A 12,123-nucleotide genomic window follows, 5' to 3' on the forward strand; every position below is an offset into this window, starting at 1 on the left:
CCTTTTTTTTTTAATTCATTAAGTTTAGGGTCGCACGATGTAGATGTCAAAACGTTTTACTTCGCGGTTTTATACGCGCGTTTATATCGCCTTTTCCACGCGGTCGCCATTACGCGCGCCCCCTTTATTTTCGTTTTTATGAAGGAATAGCGTATACACTTCGTCTTGATTAGAGACACGACAAACATTGGACGAGGAGAACCGTCGGAGACAAAAACTTGCTTTCGATTCTACTACTTTTCTGAAAAGCCACGATGAAGCGTCTCTGAAACTTTAACGACAATCATCGAAGCCCCCGGAGTTGCTTCAATCTTCCTAGCTGCCTTTCAAACTGCTAGCGCCTTGCTAAATCCACCAAGACAAAGTCTTTCCAAGTTTTTCAACCTTTAATAGCGGGCTTTAAGGTCTTTCAGAGTTCTTCCAGTCTTTCCACTATGCTTTCCCCATTTTCTACGATATTTTATTTAACAAAAATCCCCTAATCTCGAATCGAGACAATTCCCTCCTTACATGCAACGATCAAGCGCTTACCCGTATTCGTATCAATTGGTCTTTATCTTCTTTCCGATATTTTGCTTTTTATTTTTTAATTTTCACTCTCCCCTCCTTTTACACGACACAAAGTCCTAACAGTTTGTTAAACACAACGGCAAAGCGCCACAGGTGGCGCGTCCGCATTTCCTGTCCTGTAATGCGGTCTCATCAACGTCAGCCTCTTTCTATATTACCAAATAGATTATTTACGTGTTAATAATGTGCCAGCCGTTCCATGATCATCCCTTGTCGCGGCACACGTGCTACCAGAGGATCCATTCCTCCTTCAGTCGCCCGCCACTTTATTGTCGATCCACCAGCCGGCAGCGTTTTATACGTGGAATTTTATATACCGTCCTCGGTTTTAGTAATTTTAAGGGACGCGCGTGGCCGGGACAATAAAACCCCTTTCGTCGTGCGCACGTCTATTGTGTCGCAGAATATCGGAAAGTTATGGAGGTTAGTACATATGTGAAGCTTATTAAAATTTTGACGATCAGGATAAGTTGCCTGTTACTAGTTTTAGTATGGTAATTACCATGTTTCCGATTTCCACGCCTGGAATAATTTAGTCCCTCGAATCTAAACTTAAGTCATCTAACTCTCGATCCTTGAAGCGTAGATCGCTCGTTTTTCCTAAATTTTATGAAGAGATTAATCCTTAGTGTCTTCTAGAAATAAGAATTTATTCCCAACTTTGCTTGTATGCGAGATAATCTGTAATAGTTGCTAAAGTGAAGAAATTTCTTCAAAGAGAGGTAAATCATCGCAACTGATATATCGATTCTATTTCGTTTCAGGAGAGAAGCCGTACAAGTGCAGCTGGGAGGGTTGCGAGTGGCGATTCGCGCGTTCCGACGAGCTGACGCGCCACTATCGCAAGCACACTGGCGCGAAACCGTTCAAGTGTCGGCATTGCGACCGATGCTTCTCTCGCAGCGATCATCTAGCCCTCCATATGAAGAGACACGTGTAATCGATCGTCATCGAGAACGGTCCTCAACGCGCGGAACAGTCCAGGACCGGTAGACGAAGCTCCTTCCTTCCCGAGGATTCCCAAGGCCATCGAGCAACACGGCCTCCACGTGATTGCGTTTTTTCCACAGATACCTGACGATCCACATCGAACTCGATCACCGACGATCGACCGCTACGATGGCCCTCAATTTGGCCACGATTTTCGTTGGAGTAATACGATCGCAAGATATTCTGCGGGCTTTGATACTGTCTATAAGAGGGAATCGATGATGAGCGAGACGATCGATGAAGAACGGTCACTTCTGGTGACGATCGTCCATTAGAACGGACAACAATCGATCGACGAACGATAAACGATCGGCTTTGGAACCGTGTCGTTGAGATTATAGATTCAAGACACTTCGTAGGTTGATGATTGCAATTGGAAATCGCAATCGGAAAAACAGGTAGACGCGCGTTCCTCTGTTCTTCGAGGCAGTTCGTTTAGACTAAAAAGCGAGGAGTAGAGACAGGAAGAAGGTCTGATGATATTCACTACGCGAGAAACGCTGGCACTAGAGACAGCAGGTGGGTCGACAACGATCAGATGCGGATTAGACTGGTATTGTTGATGCGATTAGACGGAGCCACCGGGGCGAGCAGCTGGAAGACAACGCGCAACGAGTCTCGTCCCGGGAAGTTAATCACTGCCAATTCATTAAATTGTAAGATCGGCGCGTGTACCGTCGGAGATATAGCCTACGCGAATGGCTGCTTCGGAGTCAGAGGAAGTTAATCGAACGAGCGAAATTGTCCGGCGACAGCGGTGTACAGCTCGCGTGTGAATCCTTGTAAGCCGTCTGCCTTCCGTAAAACGGTCGAATTCCAGAAACCGAAACTTTAACTGACGCAAAAGAAGAGAAAGAAGAAAAGATAATTAAGATAAAATAAAATAGCAAAAGAAAAATGATAAAAGAAACCTGATAAAACGATGAAACGTAGCGCACATAGTTTGACAAACACCGATCTGGCGATGTTTCAAAGGCGTCGCGTTTAGATTCGAACGAAAGTCAAGGAAACCCGGTTCGCGAGGACAATAATACGCTGTCTGTCGGTGCCAAAACGTTATTTCCTTTCTCTTTCATTTACCCTCTTCTTTCTTACACGTATACACAGAGAAAACCATATATATTACACGTATACACGCGTACTATGCTTCTCCCTCTCATATCCCAATGAATGGGGGCCACGGGAAAAGCAGTTGGTGGGTGGGAAACGTGCACGACGCTTTTGAGCTTCGATCCTTCGACGGGTGGCAATAATCGAAATTGTATTCGCGACCCGGTGGAACGCGGAACCGTGTCACACGGAGGTGTGTTGTAAGGGGGCGGCGGATGAGGGCACGAAGCGAGAGGACGAACCGTAATTGAATACGTGATTTCGGCCAGTTTCGACGGAGGCAAAGTTTACCCGTGCCGAGCGCTAATCCCAAATTTACAGTGCGAATTATATCGCGAGGCGCCTCCATTCGACCGATGATCCGGTCCGCCGCCCTTTCGTCCTTTTACCATAGTCTCGTTTCCACCGGGAGCTTGTGCGAATGATACCGATATATACGATAGACGAGAAAGAAAAAAAGAACAATAGAATGATCCTATTCAACGATAGATTCGACCGTTTTACTCATCGAGAATATTCACGAGTGATTTTTAAGGAAGAAAGAATCGCGTACAACCATCGAACACCGATTCGAGGGTACTTTCTTCCTTAAAAAAGAATTCGACCGAACGGGGCTTCTTTCGTAGTGGCGCGCGTCCTATGGTTTTTAACGAAAATAAGTGGAGAAAAAAAAGTATATACGGAATCTGACTTTGTACTTTTGTACGATTGCTTTCTAGGTAACGTTCTCCTGTTTTGTTTCACGCGTAACCGCGCGACGTATGGGCGGGGGTGGCGACGCGTCCCGGCGCGGCGGGCAAGATTCTTGTCGGAGGCTCAACAGAAATAAATGATATATATATATTTTTTAATATTCTCGTCTTACTCACCGAAACAATATATTGTTATACATAAGGGATTATACAAAGTATAAACGGGCAACATTCCGCACAAAGCTCTAGAACCGTTTCCACGCGTCAGACTCACCCGCCGAGCACGCCACCCCCTCTCGTACGCACGCAAAACCCGGATGGCAGACGGCGCTCGCAGTTCACCTCGACTATGCGTGCCCCGGGAATGCTATGAACTTCCGATCGATATGCATCGTTGTCTCGCTAATCATCGATTTCCGTGCGGACAAACGGGATCGAAATCACGTAGGGAAACGACAGTGGAGGGAAATATAAATGGAAACGCAAAAAGGAGGAACGAGAGAAAAGAGGGGAAAGAGAAACTAGAGAAACTTAACGAAAAATGAAAGAAAAGAAAAATGTTGACGAGGGGTAACGCAAAATTAGTTACTTGAAATAAAAATGTGAATTGTATCCGTGGACTGAACGAACGAAGGATCGCAGATCGCTCATCGAACGAATGGTGAACAAAATAGAGTAGTAAAAGCGATTAAGGAAGAAATTAAAAAAGAAAATAGAGTAATAACGTAAAACGATTAAATATGAATGGAGCAGAACGTGAGGGCAAGGAGTTTACCGCTTAAGAAGACTAATCTTACCTGAGAGCGCGGAACGGCGCAAAGAGCGGCCGAGCTGGCGAGCGAAACGAAGATTTAAAGGGAAAGAATAAAAAAAAAAAGAAACTAAATTTTAAATGTTCAGTGGCCAAATAAATTAACTGATAACGCACGTAGAACGTAACGATACCGTACCTACCAAGTAAGCCTGACTGATATGAGAGCGTCGACGCGGTTCGCGCGCGTGTGGCTGCGTATGTATGTGTGCGCGTTATTCGATGTCTGTGGCACCTGTGTATTTCTTCTTTTCTCTATAATATGTTTTTCCTTCTTTCTTTGCGTCAATTTGCGTGAGTGTGTTAAGGAGGTGTGCATGCTTGAGTGACCACATTTCTTTTTCCCCGCGAGAATGTGTTCCAAAAACGATTTCGGGGGTTATAGAAAGGGATAAGGTGTGACGAGGATTTTCAAAGGAAACGAACATGCATAGGAAAAGAGAGTGAGAAAGAGCGAGAGAAAGACACAAACGAATCCAACACAAGGAGAAAGCATAAAAAAAGTAAAGAGAAGAAAAGGTAGAGTATGCGTGTGAGAGAGAAAGTGTGAGAAAAAGAGTGTGAGAGCAGAACACTAAGTTTGTATATTGTGCAATTTTTGTCAGTGTTTCATTATTTGTTACCATGTTCACGGATAATTATAAATAAAGTAAATATATATATGCAGCATTTACAAGGACTTAGGATAAACGAAGATAAACGAGAAGCCAGATGTCTTTTTGATAGCCATATACTGCGAGGTATCGCGCGGCGCCCCGATACAGAGGACGCCCCGACCGCTCTTTTTTCTCGATACACATTTTTTCTTTTTCCTTTGTCTCTGATAGGGCGAGAGTGGCGAGAACGAGGATACGAAAAACGGTGCTCGTCGCTCGGTCACGACGCTCCTCTCGTTACATACACGAATCCGTCGTCCGGATCGTTTGCAACCCCGCAACGATCAAACGAGCCCGCGTTTCGCTCGATCCTCTCGCTCCTCGAGATCGGAAAATCTCGGAACGACTCGTACCATCTTCTCTCTTCGCGGGCTCTCCGTTTCGTGTATCTCGCGCGACTGACAAGCTTTCGCGACCTGCGACCGACGGCGACTTTAACCACGAGGAGTAGAGGAAAAAGATGGGGTAGGAGACGGAACGATCGAGTCGTAATGATCGGACCTCGCGATCGCGACGAGCGTTTCGCGCGTTTCCATCCCGGCGACCAACGAAACACTGTAGATATAAATACACGTACATTAATATAATACGTAACGAAAGATCGCACGCGAATGAAAAGATCCGCGTTTGTTTCAAACTCGAGCAATGCGAAGCAAGCGTGTAATGGATGAAAAGGGTCGATATACAGAAGATTAGGAAAGACAGATGATACAGGTGTAATTAAAAGAGAGAAACGATAAGTCGAGCGAGTGAAGATAAAGCGAGAGAAAGCGGGCACCTTAAGAAAACTAATAAATGGTAGTTAGAAGTTTAGATAGATGGATAGCTAGAACGTTAGATAGACACCTTAGATAGGCAGATAAATAGTTCGACGAAGAGAGGAAAGGCGGAACGAAAAAGAAAGAATGAAAGATCGGGGTGAATTGGGGACGGGTGGGAGGGGGGATTTAAAAGAGTTATTATATATAAATGAGTAAAAAAAAGTCTATAAATATAGATAGGTGGATATACATAGATAGAGATGTAAGTACCTAAGAGAAACTCTAAGGAATCTTTTAGAAGATACTGTATCGTTGTACGAGGTACAATAGATGGACATAAGTGTTTTATGATACTTGCGTACAATAAGGTCGAGACGAAGCGTGAGGAATATAGTGTATAAGAAGATGGTGAAGCGCTGATGAAAAAGGAAATATTCCAACGAGCATGGACACGAAGAGCGTACATGAATACCGGGCAGTTCACGAAAAGAAAGAAGAATAGGGAAGAAAGGTGAAGAAAGGCAGACAGATGCGGCACGATTCGTAATTGTCTTAATTGTGGTCTGAAATATTTTCAGTCATGTTGTATAGTAGCTCTGTGAATTGCAGGATTTTACGTGAAAGCGAGGAAGACCGTGAGTGACAGAGAGCCGGCGTGAATGGATGAGTGTCGGGGGAGAAAGCGTTCGAATGAAAATGGAAGGTAGAAAAGAGAAACGACGTGAGAAACAGACGCGACCGAAGGACGTAAGGGATAAAAAAGGAACAGCACGAACAAAATGGGATAAAATCTATTTTAGGAAGAAACAGGCGAGGACTCTTCGTTTAAATTCAATTCGACGCGTTCGATTTTTACCGTTCGTATCGACGAACAGGTATCGTAAAAGAGGAGAGGAGAAAGAACGGGAAGAATACGATGAAAAATAGGGCATGTGTAAAATTCAATACACTAAGAAACGAACTGATTAAAGAACTAACGTTATTTTTAGGAAATTACAGCTTTAGAAAAGATTTAAGTAAATAGCGAGGGGGAAGGTGGTTAGGCTAAGTGCTAAGGGTAATTTGGTTTCGCGTGTTGAAGCTTTTCTGTGTGAGTATAGAAGCGAGAGAGTGGGAGAGAGAGCGAGAGAAAGAGAGATAGAGAAGGGGAAGCTCGAGGGGCAAAATTTGCGAGAAAGAAGAAGAGAAAGTGTTGAGAGGAAACTAAGCAGAGAAATGTGGGAGGGATCGAAGCATGTTTATGAGAGGGTGGGGAAGAGAGATACCTATATTTTAAAAAAAGTGACCTTTGGCATTTAAAGACTTGTAAAAATCGTGCAACGAGTTAATTGAAACAAAGAACAATATCAAAGAAAACAAAGAAAAATATCGCAGGGGGCGCAGCGTATTAAGGGGCGTCCGTCCTTCTCCGCGTCTCTAATTTCATCTTACACGAATATGCACGCATACATTAAAATATCACACACGTACGAACTAATACGAACGTAAGCGGAGAATATATCCTGAGAATCAGCCAAAGTTCAACGCGAACAAGGCGATCGGATAAGCGTTTATCTCTTCGTATACCGACAGAAAAACGACAAGACGCGGTTCATGACATACTAACAGTGACACGAGTCTCTCGATACCACCGAAAACACACGGTGCACACCGACGAAAAAAAAGGTAACAACGGAAAACGCAAATTTACACATGCACATACCAGAAAACACAAACACACACGCTCATGGAAATATTGGAAAAGGAAAGAATAGCATCGTTGTCTACCCATTACACGTTATGTACGTACGCGTGTCTTGATCTCGATGCGATACAAATGCGGGAGAAAACAGAAGGATAAAGAAGGACGGAAAAGGAACGCGGAAAGGGATAACATACCAACAAGAGTTCTTGGCGGGGAAAAAAAAGGCGAGAGCAAAGAAATTCGGTTACAACGCATAGGGTATATGAGAGGGAAAATATGGGATGGAGAGAGGCGAACAATGCATTCCGATAAAAAAAAATCGCTTTTCACGAGGTACACAAGAACCGACGAATCACAGGAAAGTCGGGCTGCCTCCAGGCCTAACTGAAAAGGAACCGAACGATTTCGGTCATGACTCTATCTTCGAGGTACTCGCCGCGAGAACGAATCGCCTCTCGTCCATTGGGACGCGATACCCCTGGAACAGCCTGGTTGTTTAATCTCCAACGAGCCATAGAAAAAAAAAAAAAGGAATAGAAAAGAATAAAACTGCAGAATGGAGAAGGAAAGAAAAAGAAACAGGTAGCGGCTCGACGGTTGTTCCCTAAGGGGTAGAAGAAGGTGCGTCTCGTGGCACGAGCTAGAAATTGACTTCGAAAATGGAAAACAGTCACTGCATAGTCACTATCGTCATCCAACACAATTCATGGTAGGGTATAATAGTATTTTTAGGGATTTTATACAGACATGCGACCGTGCTCTATGTTTTAGCCACGATTAACTGTCGATCATTGACGTTTCTTCTTGTACGTAAAACGAACACGGTGTTTCTAGATGTATTAATAATTGCATTATACATTGCAGTGAAGAGTGAAAGGCGAACGCTTGAACGAATAAATATATCTTACGTGAAATTGCGGGTGCAAGCGCGATTCTATTGTGACGAAAGGGGATCGAGCGAAAGACCGAGAATTTTCGTGCGAGCGAGTGTAATTTTTTTCTGGAATTCTGTACCTTGTTGTGTATACATCTCTATTTGTATAATTGTGAATATTAACATATTAGGATAATGTGATTTATTACGTGTGATCCTGCGCGTAAAAAGACGTGGAGAAACTTTAAGCGAGTATTTTGTATTACGACAAAGCGGAACGCGAACTAAGGATACAAAAAAAGAGGAGAAAAAAAAATGCGAAACTAATGCGCGCGATAGAGAGGCAGAGGGCAAGTAAATCGAAGACAGATAGAGAGAACGGGATTAAGCGAATAAAGAGTCTTGTAATCGCAGCTTTTTTTGCCGCTGGGGAATATAATTGTAATAAACGAAGAATGCGCTTGCGCAGCCGTCGCTCCTTTCTCTCAGCGTTATTTCTTCCTCTTTGTCTTCTTCTTCTTCTTCTTCTTCTTCATCTTCTTCTATTAACGCTGTGTTGTGTACTAATTCTTCGTTCTCTCACCGAGGTGACAGATAATCCCGGAACCACAAAATTATTCTACAGATCGCTAAGAACTGAAAGAAGAGACAAGAAAATTTCGCTGTACGATATTAAAATATAACATTTTGCAATGGATATCCAAGGATATTCTAAATATCGAAATATTTCGTCAACTCGAGCTCTTTCGAACGAAAACAGGCAGTAGTCTGGCTCTATATCAGCTCGTTCCGGAGGCTATCGATCACCACGTTGAGAAAACATCCCTCGACACTGCTCTTCTTGAGGCTGTCCAGCGAAGTTTGATGCAGGGATACGTCAAGCCACCCCCAAAGCCCGTGAAAATATCCGCTCTTGTATTCCACGGGCTGTCGTATAAACAACGCATACGAGCGTGCACCAAAGCGTGCTACGATTCGATCAGGCTGCGTGTGAACGCTCGGGAGGACGTGTAGATGCGCGTGTTTCGTTCGAAGCGCGATTAAGCGCGCTACACGATTTTTAAATTTAGGCGGGATCGACGAGTATAGAGGTCGGCCAGAAAGGAGTCTCGTCGTTCGAACAGTCTCGACGATCGTTCGAGGATTAAACACCGAGCGAGTTGTATTGTATACGATTATTAAGAATCTATCCTACGATGACCCGTTAAAAGAAAGATAAAATAAAAGAATACAGAATATAAAAAGAAAAAGAAGGAAAAAAGCGAGCGAGAGTAATGCAGAGAAAAACAGAAAAAAACAAAAAAAAAGGAAAAGAAAATTTAGATAAACAAATATAACGGACTAAAATAGTAAGAAAACCAAGTAAGACGAGGAAAATAAAAGGAAAAAACAGAAAACATCCTTCCAAAGTACCGGGACTAATTTACACGCCACGACTTCCAACAGTCGAGAGCTTCGCGCTGACTTGAAAAACTCTCGAAGGCTCGACTCGTCTTGTACAACGGGATTAGCGAGTACTCGTGTAACGAGACTAGTAGGTGATCACATGTGATATTTGTATTGGTTATTATTATATATAAATATATTATATATATTATAAATATAAATGTAAATGTATAATTAGAGTATTCCGTTAGGATTACCGCTAGTAGTTAGGCGGGAAGGAAGGGAGGAGCGTGAAACGAACGATCGAGAAAAGAAGAAAAAGGGAAAGAAAGCGTACAGGATAACGAACGATGTGCAAAACGTGAAAACAATCTCCTTTCGAGAATCAACGCCTAATTGCTCTTTACGCAGGCCTACTTGCCGATTCTAAAGGAACACTCGAGATTCGACGAGGAAATAGAGCTGCGGCACAAAAACCTCGCGATCGTTCGCGGGAATAACGAACAGAGAGACTCGCCTCGAAACCCTTCGACACGAGATTTTGTAATTTTCCATCACGTCCGACAGCAACTCGAGATTTCGTCGAGAAAAGAATCGAAATTGTGCACCGTGTACCGGATCGTTCGAGAAGGTCACAGAGGAATACCGATCAGTTGCGTCCTACAATCGACTGACATCTACTCGTGTTTCCCTGAAATTCTCCTTTTAAGAGTTACTACTTCTCCGTCGATCCCTGTGTAATGGTATTCATAGAGGTTTGGTTTCTTGTCTCCGAAAGATTGTCGAACTTGAATTCTGAATTCAGGTGGTTGAAACAATCCTCGGACTTCTATTGATATCGATGAAATTGTATCTGGAAATGAATTTGAAAATTGCTACTTTTTAGTGTCGTTGTCTGGTAGACATTTACATGCTAAAAGCGTGCTGTCGTAGATGTAAAGGTAGCACTTTTCATATGATGATTCTGAGTAACTTCGAAGGTTTGAAACGAACATCTATGGATACTAGAGACCCTATCAAGATGGGAAGCCCCACAGATTGGGTACGAAAACAAGCCACAAAGGACTGGTCGAAAGATAAAACGAGCCAAACTGCTAGCTTGTCCTTTGTGCGTTTAATTCTTTCCTTTCTTCTTCTTCTGCTTCTTCTTATCGTTGGTCTTCTTGGTTCTCTCTGGTCGTTTCTAGCTGTGAGATAAAAAAGCAGATACCGTGGAAAAGATGAAATTATTATTCGAACCCTCAATTTCATAGAGAAACCTTCGATGATTGATCGTTGAGACAAACGAACAGAGAGCTGGGGAGACTCGTGTACGAGAGAAAGATCGCGACTGCGTGCACGTGCGTGAAGAACAAAGATGTACAAAGAAGCTAAAGACCGCGAAGATGTATGGTGTACCGAATGCATGAGTGAACAAAGTGTAATGTCTCGTGGAGGCGACGTGCCGTGAATCGAGGTAGACTATCGAGTCGATGGATTATCGGGTGGGGTAGTGTACGAAAAGCTGAAAATCGAAAGAGAAAGAAGAACGCGATGAATGTACGTGCGAATTACAAATTCTTAGGAATTACTTCGCGCAGAAATTTTTATGTGAATTATTTAATCTAATCGCAGAGAGCCTTAATTGCTATCCTTATATCATTGATATCGCCGCTATGATTAATATCGTAAGAGCTGTACTACCGCATTGTTCTTGATCTTTTAACGTTACCCTTGATTTTATTCGTTCATCATGTACAAAGGCGAAACCAAGAGCGAGCTGAACAAGCAAAAAAGTTCCACGAATCGCTAACTTCTGGAGCAACTCGGAGTGCATCGATTCGTAAAACGAGGCACACTATGTAACGCGATCCATATCCATCGATCGCGAAACGAATATTGGTGGATGCGTAGGATGGCTCGACGAGCGTCGACGAGATAACGTTCTTCCTGCGTACCTTTTGCGATCGGAACCTTTTAACTCGATGTGTGCACGAAATTGCTGCGACGATCGATGGGAAACGCGACAGGGAATCATAGGATGCGTGTCGATCGAGCCGAGAGGGACTGAGAAAATATTTACGGAAGCGCTTTCAACGCTACCGTTGCCCGGTCGACCAGGACGCAACTTTACTTTTATTATTTTCATAAACCTTCTGGGTTCGTTTCGCGCGCTCTTCGCCCCTTCGGAACTTGTCTAACATACTTTCGTCGATCGTTCTCGATCGCAAACGTATCATGTTCAATGCGACTCCCATCGATTTATAATTGTTGTCTGCCTAGAGATGATTTTTTGCGTTAACGAACGATTAACGCATGCTTCTTTATTCGGCTAACGGAGCGACCGGGCCGGCCGCGCTTTGTAAATAATTCAATTAATAAACAAATTTCTCATCGTGTGCTTGAGTGAGCTTGCTTTCAACACAGATGTCCTCCTAATGAGATATTAAACCGATTCCTGGTGGCCATTTACGATGAAAGATCGTAAAATGTGATCTTGCGAGGAAAAATGAGCAAGAAAATGTTTAAGAAGAGTATCTTTAATAGAGGCTCGATTTTAGTCGAATTTGTTAACTCTGTTTATCGATCCTATGATTCATTAGGATCTTA

The 12,123-nt window shown here is 43.3% G+C and overlaps 1 protein-coding gene across 2 annotated transcripts in view; it reads left to right on the plus strand.

Annotated features, from left to right (window-relative positions):
* The window catches only part of LOC122569290 (Krueppel-like factor 6), a 275,557-nt gene extending 263,645 nt beyond the window's left edge, over positions 1-11,912 (plus strand). For both annotated transcript variants that reach the window (XM_043730113.1, XM_043730112.1), the window contains one exon: positions 1,335-11,912. In XM_043730113.1, the coding sequence (XP_043586048.1) occupies positions 1,335-1,510 (176 nt within the window). In that variant the 3' untranslated portion in view covers positions 1,511-11,912. The remainder of the gene's footprint in view (positions 1-1,334) is intronic.
* Positions 11,913-12,123: the final 211 nt, after the last annotated feature.

The sequence above is a fragment of the Bombus pyrosoma genome, linkage group LG7, assembly GCF_014825855.1.
Source record: "Bombus pyrosoma isolate SC7728 linkage group LG7, ASM1482585v1, whole genome shotgun sequence".
Lineage (NCBI taxonomy): Eukaryota > Metazoa > Arthropoda > Insecta > Hymenoptera > Apidae > Bombus > Bombus pyrosoma.